This window comes from Nicotiana tabacum, chromosome 4 (genome assembly GCF_000715075.1).
Source record: "Nicotiana tabacum cultivar K326 chromosome 4, ASM71507v2, whole genome shotgun sequence".
In the NCBI taxonomy this organism is placed as follows: domain Eukaryota; kingdom Viridiplantae; phylum Streptophyta; class Magnoliopsida; order Solanales; family Solanaceae; genus Nicotiana; species Nicotiana tabacum.
The window spans coordinates 141,207,069-141,231,284 of NC_134083.1; the positions used below are offsets into that span (position 1 = coordinate 141,207,069).

General features: G+C 38.9%; 1 protein-coding gene across 4 annotated transcripts; it reads right to left on the bottom strand.

The window, feature by feature from the left end:
* Nucleotides 1–1,762: 1,762 nt before the first annotated feature.
* LOC142180375 (NAC domain-containing protein 41-like) lies at nt 1,763–23,314 on the bottom strand. Of its 4 annotated transcripts, none has more exons than XR_012708975.1 (3): nt 22,347–23,314; nt 19,910–20,101; nt 1,808–2,331 (listed from the first exon to the last, which is right to left on the bottom strand). XR_012708975.1 is itself a non-coding variant. In XM_075252542.1 (1 exon), the coding sequence occupies exon 1, from the start codon at nt 23,182–23,184 to the stop codon at nt 22,384–22,386; it is 801 nt and encodes a 266-aa protein (XP_075108643.1). In that variant the 5' UTR covers nt 23,185–23,313; the 3' UTR covers nt 22,060–22,383. The 4 variants fall into 4 exon arrangements, 1 of the variants encoding a protein (XP_075108643.1); XR_012708974.1 differs by having other exon boundaries at nt 19,910–20,105; XR_012708976.1 differs by lacking the exons at nt 19,910–20,101; nt 22,347–23,314 and adding an exon at nt 3,664–11,228 and having other exon boundaries at nt 1,763–2,331.
* Between the last annotated feature and the right edge of the window lie 902 nt (nt 23,315–24,216).

Sequence of the window (24,216 nt, forward strand, 5' to 3'; positions counted from 1 at the left end):
GAATAAAGAGAGGTTTATCGATGACCGAACCACGTACTCTTATACTACTCCTTACCTCACCCCCAGTTCTACTCGAGACGAAGTACTTGTCGTCCCCAAACCAAAAGAGATGAGGAAAAAAGTTAATGTTTTTCGAGTTACAAAAACGACAGGGTTGTTGAACACGAAACCACTTCCTTAATCTACCTTCTTATGTAATATGTCTATCAACCCATCTAAGGCTCCAGCATTTACTGATATGATACATCTCTGCATGTATACAAGCAAGACGATTGCTTTATTTCACTTACCAAAATGTATATCCCCTTGACAGAACATAATGTACCCTTTATCTTATTGGGGAAAATAATTAGGTTGATGTTTATAATTGCACATGTTCTGGTTGATATAAAGACAAACACTGAGTAAATGTAGTCAATCAAAGAAAAAATAAAAAATGTATACCCTTCTCCTGTTTTATTCTGATAGAGAAATTCTTATATTGACCGAGACTTGAGAATATCTCGCAGGCAACATACAGTGATGATTTTAGTCTTTGTTGGACTTTATGTTCGTTTGACTGATTCACAGAAAGTGGTGAATGATATAGAAGGAGTTCATGAAATGGTACATACATGCGAATGAAGCGTCCTACTAATTAACTATATAGTATGATCTTGTCTACATACAGCGGATGTTATCATAAAAACCTGCAAATGTCTTTGGTAAGGACAGGTTGATCACCTGGCCTTTTTATTTTCTGTCTGTATTTTCGGTGCATATCTAAATATAAGATGCATATGCACTAAATTGAACTGAGACATCTCAAGAATAGGAAATCGAGAGAGTTTGTTGCTCGATCTTTTACACATGTGCATTTCTTGTCAGGATTCAGGAATATGAAAATGCAATAGTGCTCGAGACTCACAATGCAGGGCTACAAATAGAGCCTTTCGTTCAGATTCTAAATGAATCCGATACATACATACATAGTTCGATAGTAAGCAAAGTAATGGTGGCATAAAGTGGGAAAGACAATACATGAGGAAAACATAGCTAATCAGCACTCTAAAGATGGAGGACTTTCTGTCATTGAAGACCCTAAGACTCATCTTTAATCCTCCTCCACTCATGGCTACAAATAGAACCTTTCGTTCAGATTCTAAATTAATCCGACTTTTTTTTTTGGCATATAAATTACTGGCAGTAATGCATTGCAGACCACCAACAAACAACATGAATTGTACCATAATGCTCGTCAAAAAGCAAAATCCTAGAAAAAACAAAATGAGCAGCAGTTTTGTCCCCCTTCTGATGTATTAGGCCAACCAACATATAGTTTTTCCAGTCAAATCTGGAAAGAAGAGTGAAGTAAAGACTAAATTAAAAACCAAAAATCAGAGAGCAAGCAACACCTATGTCATAATAACACTTGAACTGATCAAAGAGGCATCTCTGAATTACAAAAGCAATGAGATCAACATATCAGGCCTGTTTCTTTTACATTGAAACAAAAAAACATTTGGAACCAACATATCAGGCATTTCTGAATTACAGAAGCCACGAGATCAACTGAATGAGCTCTTACTACACAAGTTAGGAAAAAACCATCTATATCCAACAAAGTAAGCAACTCGGATTGTGTAATGAATTTCAAACTGATAATATGACACTAAATTGTGTTTCCCCTGTTGGAGATGAAATCATTGAACTGATTATAGAGCATGAATGTCAAGTATTAGAACAAAAAGAGAACCGTGGGATTATTTGAATACATCGGAAGCAATATAGAGCTAAGTTTAAATTAGCAACTTAGAATTGAGAACACTGTTTCTTATTCTCCCCCTTAACATATTTGTCAATGTCGATCAAACAATTCAAAGCGGAACAGGACAGAAGAAAACTAAGTGGCAGTTGGCCTTTCATCAAAACACTATAATGAATAAAATAAGTAGTGCTTCTTATTCGCAGCATTTAAACACAAGAACGTCAAAATTCTTCATGAGTTATGACTGAACATCAAGAGAAAAGGAAAAATGGGGAGAAAACAAAACGCTTCAGTTTCATTTCATACAGATTGATCACTGGAATTCCATCGTAGACAACCATCTACCCTCATCTTCTAATCCATCTACCCTTATCGTCCAATTCCATCTACCCTTATCTTCCAATTCCATCGTAGACAACCAGAAGTTGCTGGTCATCTTTTGCAGCATAACCTAGTTGTCGTGTGTTGTTGATCCTGCCATTACACATATGATAATAAATCTTCCAAACATGTCACGGTACTGAGTAATGCTCTTTCCCTGTTGCCATCACTCTATGCAATCCAGACGTAAAAGTAGAAGCTAGCTTCATAAAGAGTACAAAGGGGAGAGTAGTAATATTAGTGTGATAATCAAGTAAATCAATTTCAGTAAGAAAACATGTAAGCGTTGAATATTCACAAGGCAACCATCCTAGGAGGATTTGAATATGACTTTAGATATAGAAAAGGACTGAAAGTTCGCAATAGTTAGGTACGGCTTAGTATGTTGATTGGAAATTTCAGATGTAAAAACTGTCTGTTCCAAAAAGCATCAAGAATCTCATTTTTCTCTCTCAAAACTCCTTATTTAAGCACTCATTCCTTATGATCGCAATCAACACTTTGCAATCAACACCCTTTATTACAGACAGACGCATCACCATAGACAAACTATGTAATTGGAAGAACAAAGCAATTACATTCTAGTATATGATTACAAGAAGTCATATGATCCACGACCTAATTAAATTACTAGAGTCGGAAGAACAACAATTCTAGGAACAGATAAGAAGGTGAGAAAGACAAGACCAATATAATTAGTTTCAAAATAAATCAACTCTACGTGAATACAGAGAATTGATAAAAACAAATAAGCGTAAATCTTGTCGGAGAAACAGCTAGTATTTCGAGCTCCAACAAGCCGAGTATTCGTGTTGTATGAAAGCATATTCTAAATGTGTAGTACAACCTGAGAAAGATATTTACAACCTGCAAGTAATGAGCTATCCATGACTTTTAGCGATAAAGATATTTACAACCTGATACCTCCGGCAGCAAAAACCAAGCACCTGGAGGAGCTGTCCACTTATCTAGTGGCATGGAATGTCTCACCAACAGAGATTCAGATGTCTGTATGATATTCTGAAGTGCATTTACAACAATCTTAAGCTTGAAAATTAATTTTCTTTCCTAAACTTGTGGCAGACCTTCTTTGCTAAACGTTGATACTTGATTCAGGGAATTACAAGATCAACTCAAGAAGAGGTTCTCACACTCTTCTTGTATGCTAGATTCATTACCAGTTATTAGACGAGTGATGGAATTAGCCATTCCTTAACAGACACTGCTTTCTGTGAATTAAAAATTGCACTTTCTTAAATCCACACACATTTATGCTATTAAACTAAAAGAGTCACATCAAACAGTTGACAGACACTCTTTACTGTCGTAAGTATCTACCATCGCTCTGCTACTAAAGAAACAGACAATGACACATTTAATCCCAATCATTCAAGTCCCACAGATAACAACAAAATAGGGAAACAATTAATTCATATTGTAAGCCCTCCGAGAAACATTAAGTAATACCTAAAAGAGAACTTTCAAGTCAATAATCAGATAAGAGTGTCGATATAGGAAAAAAAAAAACAACATACCTTTTCTGAATTGCAAATCTATCTTCTCCTCCACTTTAAAATGCTAAGATTTCCACATCCCTTTTCTGCATTTGCATTTTCCAGGTTGTAAGTTATTCTCTTTCTGGTACCTAGAAGTCGACCACTTCGCGTTCTCCCTGATAAGGACCTGCTTCCACCCATTTAGAAAAATAGTCGGTCAAAATTAAAAGAAACCTTACCTTTCCGGGAGCTGGTGGCAGTGGTCCGACGATGTCCATCCCCCATTTCATGAACGGCCACGGGGACACAGAACCGAATGTAGGCATTCTGCTGGTTGATGTACAAGTGGTGCGTATCGTTGGCACTTATCACATTTTCGGATGAAGTCTTTGGCATCTTGTTCCATACGGGGCCAGTAATATCCTGCCCGGACTAATTTCAGCACCAAAGAATCTGCACCCGAATGGTTGCCGCATATCCTTTCATGGACTTCTCTCATGACATAGTTAGCTTTTGATGCTCCTAGGCACCGGGCCAACGAGCCTTGAAAGGACTTTCTGCACAATTGGCTTTTTTTGAAGCTATATCGTGCAGTTTTGGCGCATAATGCTCTTGATGCTTGTGGTTCTTCGGGCAACTTTCCATGCTCGAGATAATCGATTATTTCGTTTATCCAGTCCCAGACCAAACTAGTCGAATTTACCTCATAGTAATCTATGTCCAAGGCTGAGTTCATCAGTTGTACTACCGTCCCTGATTTCGATCCTTGGATTTCTGTTGATGAGCCCAAATTTGCCAATGCATCTACTTCTGCGTTATCTTCCCTCGGGATATGAGTTATTGACCATTCTCGGAATCGTGCCAATAAAGCTCGAACTTTTACCACATATTGTTGCATATGGTCCTCTTTGGTGTCAAAAATTCCATAGACCTGATTTACCACCAACTGCGAATCACATTTGATTTCAATGACTTCGGAGTCAAGTCCTCAGGCCAATTCGAGCCCTGCAATCAAAGCTTCGTACTCTGCTTCATTGTTAGTTAAAGGAATCGTTCTGATGGCTTGCCTTAAGGTTTCCCCCGAAGGCGTAATTAAGACTATTCCGAGCCCGGACCCTTTCACGTTTGAAGCTCCGTCCGTAAATAAGGTCCAAACTCCCGTTGTCGATTCTGACACCATTATTGCCTCCTTAGTTGCCAGAGGCAATAGTCCCGGACTGAAGTCAGCCACGAAGTCATCCAAGTCTTGCGACTTAATTGCAGTCCTCGGTTTATACTCTATATCGAATTCGCTCATTTCGATGACCCATTTGGCCAATCTACCCGAGAGCTCGGGTTTATGGAGGATATTCCTCAAAGGGAAAGTAGTTACCACAGCTATCGGGTGGCATTGGAAGTAGGGCCTTAGCTTCCGAGCGGCGACTGGCCAGCTTTTCTAGATGTGGGTAGCGAGTTTCTGCTCCCGTTATAATCTTGCTAACATAATAAATGGGAGATTACGCACCTTCGTCCTCTCGGACCAAAACTGCACTCACAGCAAATTCTGAAACCACGAGGTAGAGTAGCAACGTTTCACCTTCCTTTGGTTTTGAGAGCAACTGAGGGCTTGACAAATATTTCTTCAACTCCCTCAAGACTTGCTGACACTCTGGTGTCCACTCGAAATTGTTTTTCTTTTTGAGCAGTGCGAAGAAGCGATGACATTTTTTCGATGAACGGAAAATGAACCTGCTCAAAGCTGCCAATCTCCCCGTGAGCCTTTGGAATTCTTTTACGTTAGACAATTGATCCGGGATGTCCTCTATGGCCTTAATTTTGTCGGGATTTACCTCAATTCCCCTTTGTGATACTAGGAATCCTAGGAACTTACCCGAACTGACCCCGAACGCACACTTCTCGGGGTTAAGTTTCATATTATGCTCCCTCAGGATTTGTTTCTAGTAAATGCTTCAAGTGGTCACCTGCATTCAAAGACTTAACGAGCATATCGTCTATGTTTACTTTCATAGTCTTTCCTATTTGTTTTTCAAACATCTTATTCCTGATCTTCTGGGTTCATCTTGATTTGATTGTACCCAGAATAAACATCGAGGAAACTCATTAAGTCGTGCCCGGCCGTAGCATCAATCATCTTATCGATATTTGGCAATGGGAATGAGTCTTTCGGGCACGCCTTATTAAGATCCTTCTAATCTACGCACATGAGAAATTTATTATTTTTCTTAGGTACTACTACTACATTGGCTAGCCAATCCGGATATCTTACCTCTCGGATTGAATCAATCTTAAGTAAATAAGTTACCTCTTCTTTGATGAATTTATTCCTTGCTTCAGCAGTAGGGCGCTTCTTTTTCCTTACCAGAGGTATGTGGGATCCAAGTTTAACTTGTGTACGGCTATCTCCGTCGGGATGCCTGTCATATCTTCGTGCGACCATGCAAAACAATCGGCGTTAATTTTAAGGAATTCAATAAAAGCAGACTTGTGCTCCGGGTGCAGTCTTGTTCCCAAATGGAATTTCCTTTCTAGGAATTCTTCGAACAATGCAACCTGCTCCAGTTCTTCTGTCGTGGACTTCGTCGCGTCCGTCTCTTCCGGTACTTGAAAATACCTTGGTACCTGATATTGTTCCGACTCTTCTGTCCCCGGATTATGTTCCTCTGGCTCGGGGGCAGGTACCGGTTCCAGTAATTGTTATGCCGCACATTTCTTTCCTTTGCTACTGGAAACCGAAATTGCATTCATCTCCCTTGCTGCCGGTTGATCACCCCTTATCTGTTTGATCCCCTCGGGTGTCGGAAATTTTAACATTTGGTGATATGTTGAAGGCACGGCTTTCATCTCGTGCAGCCATGGCCTTCCCAAGATGATGCTATACCTCATGTCTCCATCTACCACTTTGAAGAGTGTTGTCTTCATTATTCCCTCAGCATTCGTGAGCAGCAAAATTTCTCCCCGCGTTGTCACGCTTGCGAAGTTGAACCCGACGAGCAGTTTCATTGTCGGGATAATGCTTCCGGTGAGTTTAGCTTGCTCCAGTACTCTCCATTGTATGATATTAGCTGAACTTCCTGGATCCACTAAAACACGTTTAATTTTAAAATCTAACACATTTAAAGAAATTACTAGTGCGGCAATAGTAATCCGTCTGCATCTTTGTCCGTGAACGTGATATCGTCGTCCCGGAGCCTCTTGCTATGAGTTATCGACACTTTTGTCTTCTTTTCTGCCGAAAAGGTGACCCCGTTAATTTCATTCCCTCCGAAGATCATGTTGATCGTTTGGCGTGAAGGTTCTTCTCCTGCTTTTGAGGTTTCAGCGTCGCCTCTGTTCCGACCATAATTGTTTTTAGCTCGGTCGCTCAAGAATTCTCTAAGGTGACCATTCTTTAACAGTGTTGCCACTTCTTCCCGGGGGTGTGGGCAGTCCCCAGTCCGGTGGCCGTTAGTGCCATGGTATTCACACCATAAATTAGGATCCCTCTAGCTGGGATCAGATTTCATAGGTCTTGGGAATCGTGCCTCTTTGATATTTCTCATGGCCGACACTAACTCTACTACACTGATATTGAAGTTATACTCTGATAACTTTGGGTTAGAAGAACCTCGCGACCCCCAGATTTCTTTATCCTGCAGCGATCTGTTGTTCCGGCCACGATCTGTCCTTCTATCAATGGTGAACTTATTTGTTGTCTGAAAACTCCTGCAGCTGCCTTCTGTCCGCTCGTAGGGCAAAAACCAGCCCCTCGAAGTCCATCTATCCGTGTCAATATCATATTTCGTTTTTTCTCTGTTCTTCTCCCGTCCTTTGGTCGACGATAGAAAGCCAACCTGATCGTCTTCTATCCTTATTTTCAACTCGTACCGGTTGTGGACATCCGCCCAAGTCGTCCCTTGGAACTCGAGCAGACTTTCCTTCAACTTCCTGGAAGCGTCCGAACTTCTCAGATTTAAATCTTTGGTGAATGTTTCAGCTGCCCATTCATCCGGGACCGCCGGTAGTAACATCATTTGCTTCTGGAACCGAGTGACGTACTCTCGTAATAACTCGGACTCTCCCTGCGCGGTCCTGAATATGTCGGCCTTTCGGTCCTGCACCTTTCTGGCACCGGCATGAGTCTTGATGAAAGAATTCGCGAGCATCTCAAAGGAATCTATGGAATACTCGGGTAATAGTGAATACCACGTTAGAGCTCGCCTCATGAGAGTCTCACCAAATTTCTTCAACAACACGGACTCAATTTCGTGAGGAACCAGGTCATTTCCTTTCACTGCTGTTGTGTAAGTGGTGATGTGCTCCTGTGGGTCTGAAGTTCTGTCATACTTCGGCACTTTGGGCATTTTGAACCGTTTCGGGATCAATTCGGGGGCTGCACTTAGCTTGTACGGTAATTGAATATATTTCTTCGAGTTTGGGCCTTCCAAAACTGGTGGCGCGCCCGGGATTTGATCCATGCGGGTGTTTACTTCCTTCATGAACCGCAAAAGTTCCTACTTGAACGGATCGTTATCGTTGTTGAGGCCGGATCTACTCCCCCGGCCCCATCGGAGCCAACTTCGCCCCTGGGAGTGTTGTTCCCTGGGAGTGTTATTGTCGACTCTCTGCGTCGTTTGGTTTGCGGGAACCTCGGGAGGAATTGGATCTCGCATGTTAGCATTATTTGAAGCACCTGATAGCGCCTCCTTTAGTTCCGTCATAACCTGATCATGCCGCGTGAGATGGCCTAGAATGATTGCATGTTGCTCTTGCAGGACCCTCACTGCACCCGCTACATGCTCCTCATCAGCATCATCAGGAGTCCTCTCCCGAACCTGTTAAGGGTATCGCCCGTCATGTGTCGGTGTGGCGTCGTTCTCCTCATTGTGAGTGTCACTGATTGTATCCTCGAAATGAGGTTGCTCCCCTTGAATTTCAGGGTTGCGTGTGCCGTTAATAGTGTTATCTGCCATTTCTTTTGTGATTTTTTCTAAGACAAAAATAATCAAACTTGTTAGTAAAAAAGGCAAAGATCAATTTAATTGCACGGATGTCTAGGCCCCACGGTGGGCGCCAAACTGTTTACCCGAAAAACAGTACAGTTGAATTTGTTCGTGATTTCTAGACAAGTGAATTAATTTGATCCAAAAAGTAATAAAATAACTGATGAAAAATAAAATACTTAGCCTTAGAATATAGATGAAATAGAAGAGCTAATGAGTCCGGGAACAAGGTTTCCGAGCACAACAATGATAAGATCAAAAGCGAGAGAATAAAATTGTATTAAGATGCTGTATAGAATGTAGCGTAAGTTAGCCAGAAAATTCCTCTCCTTACAATGATAACTGAGCTCCATATTTATAACTATGTCTAGGGAAGGAAGTCCTAGGATCGTGCCATTCTTTAACGTCAATTATGAGGGCCATTGATGAAGATATAACGTTGGACAAAAATGCTAAATTCTTTGTAACGGATCATCATCCTTAATGCTGCAAAATATTATGTATTAAATGTTACCGGGCGCAAAGTATTTAATACTCCATTTATGATTGTTATTCTTTCCGATGACAAGCAGAACAACTATGTTCGGTGGCCATTCCCATCTTGGGTTCCACGTGTCCCTCCTTTAAGCGGCCACGTGTTATGTCGTATTTTTCCCTATACAAGCTCACCCTCTTATTCGTTATATCACAAGCTAAAATCAGGGAACCTGCTTCTTTGATACCCATACAAACTTTGCTTCATTGTCCAATTTTACATTATTTCAGTTTAGATGGTGGCGAGCACAGAGTACATACGAAAAGATGGAACTAGTTGGGGGATGTCAACTACAAGTTGGGACAGATTCAGCAATGCTGTGTGACAGGCTTGTTTCAGTGGATGGTGGGACCAGTGCTCCACCAAAGGGCTAAGTGCTCCACAAAGAGGGCTGAGTGCTCCACAAAACAGAGCTAAGTGCTGAAGAGGGCCATTTCGTGGGTGAGTGCCCCATTAAATGGTTAAGTGCTTATTTAGTGCTTTGGCTAAGAAAAGCACTAGAATGAAATTGCCCCTTTGTAAGTTGCCCCTTCAAATATGCCAGTGACAGTCCCTATATCTATATATATGGGGCATTTCGTGATCAAGAGAGAAGAGAGAGGAGTCTTGAGATCTAAGACTAAGAGTAGTCTTAAGAGAGACCCAAAAACGTGTAAGAGTGCATGTTTAACTTAGGAAAGAATTCCTAAGTCTGTTTTCAAGAGTGAAAACACCTAAGGCTAAGAGTAGTCTTTGAGAGAAAACCTGAGGGTCAAGAGTGATCTTCTTTTGTACGCGGTTGCACTTTGAGTTTGAGTTTCTTTATATGCTCGAGTTAAATACAAAGTTGGGAAAAGAGTTTCCTGTAAATTGCGCCTTGTGTTCTTGTCAATTTACCGTTGCCTTACTTTTAATTCGTTGCCTAAATCAGTTCTAAGGCTTACTATGTTGAAGCTGCCCGAAAATATTCTAAGTCCAAAATTGCTGTAATTTTGGCCGAGTGTTGTAGACGGCTGAAGTCAAGTGCGGGACTTGGCTGCCGCACAGGCCGGTTTCGACGGACAGAAACCACGCCCGTGACAGTAGACATGGTGGAAATCATGGTCATGGAGGTTCTTATCGGCAAGGTAGAGGTACGTTTTTCAAAGCTTTTGATTCAGTTCTAATGCTCTACAACATTGTATTATTCGGTATATTGTTTCAGTATAGTAGATCTAACAAAACAACTCTTATCTTATGAGGAAAACAGACTATCATCGCAAGCGACACTTGGAAAATGACTACTACAAGCACTACACAGATATGGGTACAAGTTATTACAAAAAGGTAAACGCCCTCTACTTTGGCATGTGCACTGCATGTGCCATTTTCACTTGGTCAGTTGTTGCACGCCCAAGGCTGGCATTTCACCCAGCCTTGGCGCCTTTTGACATTGCTCCGCACCAATGCCTTGTCCGTAACCTGCTGCCCATTGTTAGTTTATAGATATGTATAGTGTAGTCTTGTCCCACATTGGAAGAGGAGTAATATCTCCTTGTAGTGTATAGCTATAAATAGGGACCTCTTGTATTGTATTTATCATCCAATATCAATAACATATTTTCTCCCGTGCCTTCTCACATGGTATCAGAGCATTAGTGAGAAAAGATCGTTGTGCGTCATTCCAGCGTTAACCGGGAAGAAAGAACTTAGTCATCGTGTAATTTTTCCGGTGACCTAAGGCTTGTCTAAGTGAAAGTCACTTTCTGTCGGTGTTGTGCTAAAACCAACACCACCACGAGGTAGATCACCCTCCGACTACCAACCCCTGAAATTTTATCCGGCAGAAAAGCCGCCACGCTCCTCCACGCGCCGGCAACAACTTTTCCGGCGAGGGTTCCGGCCACTTTCCGGCCATTTTTTCTCGAAGTTTCTTCAGGACAACTTGCTCGCAAAGGAATTCCGAGTCTATCCATCCTGGTTACAACAAATTCCGACAACTTTGGAATTTTCCGGCGAGCTACAGTGTTTCCGGCGTGAACAGTGTTCCGGCGCAGAACAGTGTTCTGTTTTCCTGCTGTAAACAGTGTTTTTCAAGCTATTTCTTCAGCTACTACTACAAATTGTAGCGACATGGGTCAAGTTAACCCTACTACAAATTGTAGCGACATGGGAACCGATGCTTTGAATAGTCGGATGGTTTCTTTAGCAGAGTATATTGAGTTCCTTCAGTATAAAGCATGTAAGCAGACATCTTCTGAGATAGCTTCTGTTGTTCAAACAGGTAATAGCGTGACTTGTTTCTCCCAATCTTCATCCTCTGAGTTTTGGGTCATTGATTCAGGTGCATCAGATCATATTTCTGGTAACAAATCTCTTTTCACTACTATTTCGTATTCTCAATCTCTTCCAAAAGTCACAATGGCCAATGGGTCTCAAACCATGGCAACTGCAATAGGTCAAGCAAGCCCACTTCCTTCCTTACCTTTAGATTCAGTCCTTTATGTTCCCAATAGTCCTTTTAATCTCATAGTTGTTAGTCGCTTAGCCAAATCACTTAAATGCGCTGTTTTATTTCTTGATGACCATGTTTTTATACAGGAACGCAGTACGGGGCGGATCATTGGTACCGGGCGTGAATCAAACGGACTTTATTACCTTATCCTTGCTAAATCACATGGACTCACATCTTGTCTTCCTTCTACAACTTGTCGTGTTACTTATTCACCAGATTTATTACATAAACGGTTGGGACATCCCAGTTTGTCAAAACTTCAGAAAATGGTATCTGGTTTATCTCACTTGTCAGCTCTAGAGTGTGAGTCATGTCAGCTCGGTAAGCATACCCGCTCCCATTTCCCTCGGCGTCTTGATAATCGAGCAGAGTCACCTTTTACTTTAGTCCATTCAGATATTTGGGGTCCTAGTCGGGTCAGTTCCACCTTAGGATTCCGCTACTTTGTCAGTTTCATTGATGATTATTCCAGGTGCACTTGGATATTTTTGATAAAAAATCGATCTGAGCTGTTTTCTATTTTCCAGACCTTCCACGCTGAAATTCAAAATCAATTTGGGGTTTCTATTCGCACATTTCGTAGTGATAATGCCCGAGAGTATTTGACTTCCCCATTTTAGCAGTTTATGAAATCTCATGGGATTATTCATCAAACATCTTGTCCGTACACATCTCAACAAAATGGGGTAGCTGAAAGAAAGAATAGGCATCTTATTGAAACTGCTCGTACCCTACTCATACAATCTCATGCTCCGTTGCGTTTTTGGGGGGATGTCGTTCTTACATCTTGCTATCTTATTAATCGTATGCCATCTTCAGCTATCCAGAACCAAGTTCCATTCTCTGTCATGTTTCCCCACTTACCTTTGTTCTCTCTTCCACCCCGTATCTTTGGAAGCACTTGTTTTGTCCATAACCTTACTCCAGGAACAGATAAGTTAGCTCCTCGTGCTCTTAAGTGCGTATTTCTGGGTTTCTCGAGAACACAAAAGGGGTATCGATGCTACTCTCCTGACCTCCAGCGGTACCTTATGTCCGCTGATGTTACCTTCTTTGAAACCCAATCATACTTCACAGGTTCAGGTCATCACTTAGATATTTCCGAGGTACTACCAGTTTCATCTTTTGGAGATTCAGTCACTCCAGCTCCACCACCTACAGCTCCAGTTGTAGCTCCACCACCTACAGCTCCAGTTGTACCTCCACCACCTATAGCTCCAGTTGTACCTCTACCACCTATAGCTCCAGTTCCACCACCTACAGCTCCGGTTGTAGCTCCACCACCTATAGCTCCAGTTCCTCCACATAATCCAGTTTAACCTTCTGCAGCTCCACCATTCTTGACTTATTATCGTCGTCCACATCCAGCATCAGGCCCAGGTGATGCGCGCCCCGCATCAGATTCTGCACCTACTGCGGACTTGTCTCCTCTTAGTCAACGAATTGCACTCCGCAAAGGTGTACGATCCACACTTAATCCTAATCCCCACTATGTCGGTTTAAGTTATCATCGTCTGTCGTCACCACATTATGCTTTTATATCTTCTTTGTCCACTGTTTCTATCCCTAAGTCTACAGGTGAGGCACTATCTCATCCAGGATGGCGACATGCTATGATTGACGAGATGTATGCTTTACATGCGAGTGACACTTGGGAGCTTGTTCCTCTTCCTGCAGGTAAGTCTACTGTTGGTTGTCGTTGGGTTTATGCAGTCAAAGTCGGCCCGGATGGCCAGATTGATCGGCTTAAGGCTCGTCTTGTTGCAAAAGGATATACTCAGATTTTTGGGCTTGATTATAGTGATACTTTCTCTCTCGTGGCTAAAGTAGCATTTGTTCGTCTCTTTTTGTCCATGGCTGTTGTACGTCATTGGCCTCTTTATCAGTTAGACATTAAGAATGCTTTTCTCCACGGTGATCTTGAGGAAGAAGTTTATATGGAGCAACCACCTGGTTTTGTTGCTCAGGGGGAGTTTAATGGTTGTGTGTGTAGATTGCGCAAGTCACTATATGGTTTGAAACAGTCCCCTCGAGCTTGGTTTGGTAAGTTCAGCACAATTATTCAGGAGTTCGGCATGACTCGTAGTGAGACTGATCACTCTGTGTTTTATCGGCATTCTGCTCCTAATCTGTGTATTTATCTAGTGGTTTATGTTGATGATATTGTTATTACTGGTAATGATCAGGATGGTATTACTAATCTGAAGGAACATCTCTTTCAGCACTTCCAGACTAAGGATCTGGGCAGATTGAAGTATTTTCTAGGTATTGAGGTCGCTCAGTCTAGCTCAGGTATTGTTATTTCACAGCGGAAGTATGCCTTAAACATTCTTGAGGAGACTGGAATGATAGGTTGCAAACCTATTGACTCTCCTATGGATCCGAATGCTAAGCTTCTGCCTGGACATGGGGAGCCTCTTAGAGACCCTACGAGATATAGGAGGTTGGTTGGCAAATTGAATTACCTCACAGTGACTAGACCTGATATTTCTTTTCCGGTGAGTGTTGTAAGTCAGTTTATGGATTCTCCATGTGATAGTCACTGAGATGCAGTTGTTCGCATTCTTCGGTATATAAAGTCAGCTCCAGGTAAAGGATTACTATTCGAGGATCGAGGCCACGAGCAGATTGTTGGGTACACAGATGCTGATTGGGCAGGATCACCTTTTGATAGACGTTCTACGTCTGGATATTATGTTCTAGTAGGAGGTAATTTGGTCTCGTGGAAGAGCAAGAAACAGAATGTAGTTGCTCGATCTAGCGCCGAAGCCGAATATCGGGCCATGGCTATGGCGACGTGTGAGTTAGTTTGGGTCAAGCAGTTGCTCAAGGAGTTAAAGTTCGGAGAAATCAGCAAGATGGAACTAGTGTGTGATAACCAAGCTGCTCTTCATATTGCGTCAAATCCGGTGTTCCATGAGAGGACTAAACACATTGAGATCGACTGTCACTTTGTCAGAGAAAAAATACTTTCAGGAGATATTGTTACAAAGTTTGTAAAGTCGAATGATCAACTAGCAGATATTTTCACTAAGTCTCTTACTGGTTCTCGTATTAGTTACATGTGTAACAAGCTCGGTACATATGATGTGTATGCACCGGCTTGAGCGGGAGTGTTAGTTTATAGATATGTATAGTGTAGTCTTGTCCCACATTGGAAGAGGAGTAATATCTCCTTGTAGTGTATAGCTATAAATAGGGACCTCTTGTATTGTATTTATCATCCAATATTAATAACATATTTTCTTCCGTGCCTTCTCACACCCATGATTTTGCCGCACACGCCGGACACTCTTGTCGCACGCACATTGCCTTAGCCGCGTTTCTGCCTTGTCTTTGTCAATACTTGTTTCCCCCGTGCCATTGCTTGTCTTTTGCCTCACATAGCCTTGCCTTAGCTATTGAGACCACTCGCTATCATTCCGCGCTATCTTGATTTAGCTTAGCCTGTACTTGGCGCTGCCTCAATCCGAATTGCCACCACCTTTGTCTTTGGCGCACATGCCGTGCCATGCCGCACCAATTTGCCCACACTGCCTTATCAAGCCCTTGCCAAGCTGCCTTGCCTCCCTCAAAGCCTTGGTCCTTAGCTTGCCCATTTCTCTTTTGCCTTGGTGCTATCTCGCGCACCTTAGCTTGGCAACACTCTTGCTGCCCTTGACAACGCTCTCACTGCCAAGTAAATCCCAAAGAGGCGGAGGGCTAACATCTACCATCTGCAGTTTTCTATGTATCAGTCAGTGCCATAGACACAGTAAAAGGTCTATATGTGTACTATTTTTATTAACATATCGTATTTGCAAAACCTAAGGCATAACCAAGTTTGAGCGTGGCAGATAAATCTCTTCCTTTCACTTTTTCCTTGTTAGAGAAATCTCAAGTTTTTCCTTGTTAAATCTGATTCTCAATAGATTAATGAAAGACAGCATTAATTGGAAAGAGAACAGTTTAATTTAGAACTGGAACAAAACCAAAATCGTTAAAATCCAGAAGTTGCCATTCTACAGTATTTCTCAACATAATAAACAAAGAATAAATAATTAAACAAAAAGAGAAAATTAAAAGAAATGCTGTCTTTGTTAATCAAAACCACCATTCCTCTGACAGCTTAGTTATAATCCATTAAATAAAAGGCACATCTATTCAAACTAGTGAGTGTCATGGAACAAATAATCAACGTTGACACAAGCAGATAATAACAACTCAGAAGAACTTCACCACCGAACCAACTACTAATAAACACTAGCTTAACTTATAGGAGTCAGTTAAGCTTTCTACTGCATTAAAGCACACACAAGTCCTGGTGTAGTAAAATCTAAATCTACAGTTAAGAGGCGCTTCAAGCTGACTCTTCAATCAAAGACACTACCATTGCTTTTTTGAAAAGAAAAAGAAAAAGAAAGAAGATGAAAAACAATTGCACTCTTTACATTTCACATTCCACATATTATCAAAATAAATATGAAAAGAATGAAGCTCTTTGCTAAGACGCAAGAAAGAGTCTATATTATCAAAGAAACAACTGATGACGAAATTAAGAGCCCTTAAACTTACAGTGAGGTAGCGGCATAACTGGTGGGTAAGCGCCCAATGATCCGGTACCATAATCCACTAGCTGCCTTTGTGCTTCCAATTCCTTTTGGACCAATTTTCCATAACCACCTCGGCGTACAACTAGTTAGGGGTCGTTTGGTTACAGGTTAAATTAAGTGGGATATCCCAGTATAAAAATTGGGATTACATTTATTCCATGTTTGGTTACTGGTATTAAATAATACTAGTATAATTTTATACCAAATATTGGTATAAACTTATCCCACATTGGAGGTGGAATAACAATACCGGTATTATAATCCCTTGGATAAAGATTTCGTGAAGGCCGGATTACCCCTCCAAAAGCCCTTTTCACTGCATCAGTATGTTTGTTTTGTCAGTTCTCCACAAACCCTTTTCTCTCTGACGATACAACTGAGCTTCACATCTCAACCATGGCTCCCTGATATCACGAGAGAAAATCTACTTCTCCTTCTCAGTAAGTTTTTATTTCTTTTCTTCCCCTTCTCACCTCATTCTCTATTATTACACAAAAGTCTTTCTCTAAAAAAACTTTTTTTTTTCTTTTTTTCTTCCCCTTTTTGTTACTTCTCTTTGTCCAAGGTATCTATTTTCTATTTGTTGAGTAACAACTGATGGGGTTTTGATGTTGATTTGTACTTGTTTTGTTTGCTAAAACCCAGAAATTTTCAGCATTCTTTTACATAGTAAATGTAGTTTTAGTGAAATATTAATGATTTTTACCATTCTCAACCTCATTGCGCCTAAGTCGCCCTATGCTGCAGTAATATAAGTGAATAAAACAAGTGATTTCAGGTGAAAAAATCGCAGTAGATTAGCATTTTAATTCCTTCCAGATTTAAAAACAAATCAGTAAACAAGGCTCGGTTGCTCTTATGAGATTTATATGCTGGTAGTTGATTGCATCTTCATTGTGTGGTAGTTACCAGTTGATTGCATCTTCATTGTGTGCTTTTATGAGATTTATATGCTGGAGTTTATCATTATAAAATTTTATTTTCTCTGTTTTTCTAGCTTCCTAAATGGATATGTTCTTACGGATGGGTGAACTTGAACGTCAGAATATGGTCTGGATGATCATCAATGATACATTTCCAAGTATATAAGATATAATTGTAAAGGTTGGGCATGGGTTTGATGGTTTTTGCTAAATTGACGACCTTCAAAATGTTCAATAGATGTATTATATTTTTGATGCCTCAGCTCCATAAACTTGATATGTGACTAGTATGAGCATGAGGATGCATATGTAAATGTAATGCATGAATGCTAATTGGTATGAGGATCATACCTTTTGTCTATTTATAGCTTTTTATGATCGTGTGATATTGTTTTTATATTTGCGACATGCTTGAACAATTTCGCGGTGATTTTATGGCACTATTGGTATTCCAGAGCAATGTGTATGTTTGCCGCTGCACTTTTTTAGTTTCAATTTCTGCAGATTTTGACTGCAGTTTCTACACTTTTTCTTATTGTAGTATCTGCACTTATTTTAGCTTTAGTTTCTGCACTTATTTTAGTTTCGATTTCTGCATATTTTAATTTCAGTTTGTAGTTTTTAAGTTTCAGTTTAGCAGATTTTAGTTTCAGTTTCTGCATAAGCTTCTGCACTCTTTTTGCTGGAGTTTTTGCACAATTCTTGTATTTTTTTGCACTGTATTTGAGTAATTTTTGCATAGTTCCTGCACTTTCTGCATTCTTGGTGCACAGTTTCTGCATGATTCCTGCGTTTTTTCTGCTATGTTTTTACATTATTCTGCATTTTTCTGCACTCTTTTTGCATAGTTTCTGCAGTTTTCTGCATAGTTTTTGCATTTTTCTACATTGATTCTGCACTCTTTTGCATAGTTTCTATATTTTTCTGTATGTTTCTACACTATTTTAGCTTCAGTTTGTGTACTTCTTTTGCAACAGTGCAGCAACAATATAATTTTGTATAAGTCATGAAATATCTAAGGTTAAAATAGGAAATAGAATTTTATCCAAGTTTATCCAACTTTAAACCAAACACATGTTTTGGATTATATATGGTATATCCCATTTTTAATCCAATGAACCAAACAAAGTAATAGCACTAAGTAACCCAAGGGATTATTAATCCCGGGATTATAATCCCAGGATAATTCTGTCCGCGAACCAAACGAGCCCTTAAGGTATTAAAAGACAGTCCAAAATTCTTAAATATAAATGGAGAAAGAAAGGAAAGAATGATTTCTTAAACCCTGTTGCTTCAACTATCATGCAAGAGTTTCAACCATTCGACAGATAAGGTGGTGAAAACTTACTCAATTGATTAACCATAAAGTATAGCATTTCTGTGCACATTCATGGGTTAGACCATAAGTCTTTCTTTGAACTAAACCGTAATTCTTAAAATGCATACATTAGAAAACCAAGTAAACAATATCAACCATCTTTCCTATCCTTGATTAACATATCTATGAGCCAATATTCACCTCCACAAAAGGATGGTCACTTGCTCTAAAAAGTGTACTGCTCTACCTCATAGAAGTTCTGATTCCTCATAAACAATTCATGACAAAAGAATAAGTGAAGATCTACTTCGAGGTATTTCCTTGTAACATAAACAACAAACAAAAGCTTGTTAAAACTATGCAATCATTCCATTGGCGACAAGATGAAATTTCCACGTCTTTCATCAAGTTGATTATCCTACAACAACAGGGGAAGGATGTAGAAAATTGAAGCTTTTGAGACCACTAGGTTCATTCCCTCAAAGCAAAACACAATTAAAGAAAAATCAAGGTTACTAAGTCCTTGAGAAAGAATGCTCTAGAATCTTTTGAACACAAGAGGTTAACAGCTTTTGTTTATGCACTACCTTATCTACTAACTAGATGCGGAGGGTTGTGGTTCTTGTAGATGGTGACATAGAGCCTAAAAAGACAATTTGATGCTGATGCACCAGCCTTCTGATGCCCCGCAGCTACTTCTAGGGTAAGTGCTTACTGAAACAAACACTATAGAAATATTTCCTAACAGGCACTTGAGTAACCTATGATGTTGCATCAACAAAGAATAACCGAAACTCAAGCATTATTGTGTATAGAGGAATAACTTATGCAATTACACATATTACCTTGTCAAGTACCACTTTAGTTAACTTTCCATATAGACAAGTTACACACATATCTACATAAAAATGTTTTTAATAAGTACGTATATACATAATATTAGAACATGTAAGCAATTAAACTATATCCTTTTCTCAATTTACTTACACCAAACTGGCATAGATCTTTCAAGATGAAAGCATACCAAGTTTTAACAGATTCTTTTTTTAATCAAAAGTATACCAAGTTTTAACAGATTTTTACACACACTTGCCTGCTTTTTTGCTGACAATCGTAGAGAGCATTTGCAGAAACTTCACTACTTAAAAGTACTTAGTTAGATATCCTTCTGCATACCATGAAGTAGCTTTGACTAACTTTGTCCCTAATAGTTCCATACCCTTTTTATTTGTAGAGTTCATCAATTTTGCCCATGATAGGAGCAGAATATCCCTCCCCCCCACCACAAAAAAAGCTAAAAGAATTGAAAGTAAACTGTTAAGGCATGCTTATCAATTGAAGAGAAGGATACCTGGATCAATAGTCTATACAATATTCGTCGCGCACCCGGGAAAAAAAGATGTAAATCAAATGAAATGCTGGCATGAATCTCAAGATGAAAGAATGAAATCACCGAGGAGATTACCTGTCACTACTCCTACCGCGGCCCCATTGTCTACCTTCATGAAATCCCCATTCAAAATCCACACGAATAGGGTGATCATCAAGAATTGTCCCACTGATCAAAATCAGTCTTCCAAACGTGTCACAATACTGAGTAATGCTCAATCTTGCCCTGTTGCCATCACTCTATGCAATGCAGACATAAAAGTAGAAGCTAGCTTCATAAAGAATACAAAGGGGAGAGTAGTATATTAGTGTGATAACCAAGTAAATCAACTTCAGTAAGAAAACATGTAAAAATTAGATGAACAAGTATGACTAGCGTTGAATATTGACAAGGCAACCATCCTAGGAGGATTTAAATATGACTTTAGATATAGAAAAGGACTGAAAAAGTTTGGATTACTGTTAAAAGAAATTTCCACCTCTCAATCATAATCTGATATATTATAACAAGAAGCCTATAAAACAATTAGCAAATCAACTTCAGCAGTTAAGAAGTGATGTCTACATGGAACCAAATATACAAGTGGATGGAAGACCATGAAGCATGTATACCTCCTTAGACAGCATAGTACAAACCAAGAAAAGCAAAAAATTAGAAAAGGAATTCAATGACTTTTTGGCAAGTCCCAAACAGATATTGCGTGAGCTAGCTCGATCCAGTTCTGCCAAACTAGTTTTGCAATAGTTAGATACGACTTACTATGTCGACTGGAAAATTCAGATGTAAAAACTCTCTCCAAAAAGCATCAAGAATCTCAACTCTACTTGAATACAGAGACAAGACCAATATGTAGAGTCGGAAGAACAACACTTCCAGGAACAGATAAGAAAGACAAGACCAATATAATCAGCTTCAAAATAAATCAACTCTACATGAATACAGAGAATTGATAAAAACAAACAACGCGTAAATCTTGTCAGAAAAACAGGTTGTATTTCGAACTCCAACAAGCTGAGTATTCATGTTGTATGAAAGCATATTCTAAATGTGTAGTACAACCTGACAAAGATATTTACAACCTGCAACTAATGAGCTATCTTGACTTCTAGTATAAACATACGCCACCGTACAACCTGATACCTACGGCAGTAAAAACCAAGCACCTGAGGAGCTGTCCGCTTATCTAGTTGCATGGAAAGTCTCACCTACAGAGATTCAGATGTCTGTATGATATTCTGAAATGCAATTACAACAATCTTAGGGTTGAATTTTTTCTTCTTTGCTAAACTTTAATTCTTGATTCAGGGAATTACAAGTTCTTGTATGCTAGATTCATTATCAGTTATTAGACGAGGAATGGACTGTAGCCACTCCTTAACTACACTGCTTTCTGTGAATTACAAATTGCACGTCTTTGTTATATTCACATACATTTATGCTACTAAACTAAAAGAGTCACATCAAACAGTTGACTGACACTATTTATTGTCGTAAGTATCTATCATGACTCTACTACTAAAGAAACAGACAATGACACATTTAATCCTAACCATCAAGTCCCACAGTTAACAACAAAAGAGGGAAATAAATAATTCATATTGTAAGCCCTCCGAGAAACATAAATTAATACCTAAAAGATGATTTCCAAGTCAGTAATTGGATACAGTGTTGATATAAGGTAAAAAAAAGCATCCCTTTTCTGAATCACAATTCTATTTTCTCCTCCACTTTAAAACTCTTAAGTTTCCACATCCCTTTTCTGAATTTGAATTTTCCAGGTTGTAAGTTATTCTCTTTCTGGTACCTACGCTAGGTCCCTATAGAAAAAGAAGATGAATTTGTTTCTAAATATAATGCTAGAAGTTGGAGAAAGTGGTCGAATAAGTAAGGATATCGAACTTGAGGAAGTATTACTTTCAGATGCCAAAAAATGCACAGCTTAACATCAATGGTCAATGCATTCTGTTTTCACTCCTTAATTTTAAAATCTCCTACACTGATAGCTACAAATGGAACTTTTTGTTAAGGTACTAAATTAATCCGACTTCTCTTATTTGCTGCTGTTGTCTTAATTTTAGCAGCTTGATATTACAGATCATAAGAAGAGTGATCCTATACCAACAACCGAACAATAGTGAAGCAACAAAATTCTTTAAACAGCAAAACATAAAACAGAACATCAAGAGAAAATGTCAAACATATCAAAGAAACAGGACATCGACAAATGAGCAAAAGCAAAATAAAAAAGAGCGTCTTTCATAATTGAACTTTTCATTATAAACAATAAGAATGAACTCTAAGAGTCACCGAGAAAATGACAACATCATCTACATTGCACAAAATCGATGATGAAAAAATGTGTTGGTTGTTATTCTAACACCAACATAATCTAAATATCCAATAAGTCAATGTCAGAATCATGCTTCTACGATTTCACAGATATCCCCAGTTAAAAGTACCCTAATTTTAAAAAGTTATCTTGGATTTCAAAGAAACTCAAGAATAAAAATACCCTTTTCAAAAATCTACCAAGCTTCAATTTTCCAGAATTAGTAAAGCAAGTCATTCTGCACTGAACCATGATCCCCAAAATCCAATATAGATTCCCAATCAACTTCCTCCTCATCACCTTTCTGATAATAGAATTCTTGATTTTCCACGTTCACCATTCCAAAGAATTCATCAGAATCAGTCTGATTTATAATAACCAACATTCCATCTTTTGATTCTAGTTGTCCCATAGAGAAAACATCAGACGAGGTACTCTCCAACTTAGACAAAATCATAGTACTCTGTTCTGAAGGGGTTTGGAGATGAACCCCTTCTTGCAAGACACGATCAATGAACCTCTTATACTCTACAATAGTAGCAATACCGTTTCCTCTGATTTCTGATCTGGGGTTCTTCTTAATCGCACAGATTACAAACTCTTTAGCTTCGTCAGATTTCAACTCCTGAAGAAGATAGTCAGCCAAGAAATACTCCATCATCAACCAGCGGCCATTCAAAGAGGAGTCTTTCTTGTGCTTGTAAGTCAAGCTTCTTTTATACCCAATAATCAGACTATCATCTTCATCAAGAATTTGCTTGCCTTTATTCTGCTGTGTCCAAGTCCCATTACCAGTAGTTCTGTTGAATCGGGCATCAGTGGGCTTCTTCTTCTTCAATTGGGTGAGAAAGTAATGGGTTTTCTTGGAATTCATGTCTCCAATTAATTGCCATGGCTCTTTGCTGTAAACATCTGCAAAGACAATCAATTCTTCAGTTGGTAAGCATTTTCCAGCCACAAATTTCAACAATTGCATTATCAGATCAGAGTCAGAGGGACGAAATTTAGCATTCTTCTCCATGGGTTCCCTTCTTTCTTGAAGACAGAAGAAAAATGGCACAAAGTCACTTTTTAGAATGTGAATGACAGAAAACTAGGAAGAACAAACAACAATAAGAAATAGCGTATCTTAAGTTTCAGGAGTCCAAGGTGGGTGTCGGAATATATATAGAATTCTTTCACTTTTGGAAACAAAAATTTAGGACACCGAAAAATCACAGCTGTAACTCCGCCGTTTAAGAAACTAAAAATCCTATTAACATTAGTCAGTCTGTTAGCTTCATTCCTTTTAATGACCAAAGCAACTTTTTATAATTTGGAAATTTTGAACTAATCTTTTTTCAAATCGCTGGAATCTCCATTATTTTATTTTATTCAAGAACTTAATTGATTTGATTAAAGAAGTTATTATTATTAGGCCAATCATAAATCATCTAATGAAAATTAAATCATCTAAATACTTTTTACAAAGACAAACAATTACACTTCGTACATGCACATATTCATGTTAATGTACCATTGTTTTAGTGATGAATTGTCGCAACTCAATTAACCACGTACAAGTGATAAAAGTTATGCAAAAAATACATGGCATACAGCCATACACTTCTTGATTTAATAAATGCAAGAGTGCGAGTAATTGTGTCTTTTTATTAAGTATTTGAGTTGAGATAAAGAAAATTCATTTGCTTATGGCAAATAATGCACAAATAGCAATTATTAAGAATATCAGTAGATTTATGATAAAATAGTAAAATTACTTATATGTTTATATTTTGAAAAATTTCAAAATTTACAATTTGATTCATGTATGATAGTATTTCGATTATATGTAAAATTCAAAATGAAGAAAACTATTTATAATATTAAAGTAGAAAAAATGTACATAGATGAAAATAGAGATAACATGAGGATATTTTAACTTGAATTAATTTTAAAAATAAAATAAATTAAGTAAATAATACACAAAGATATTATTGATAAATTTAGAAAATTGAAGAATTGTCAACAATAAATAAAATTTTAAAAATAATATTTTGAGAAGTAAAGAAAT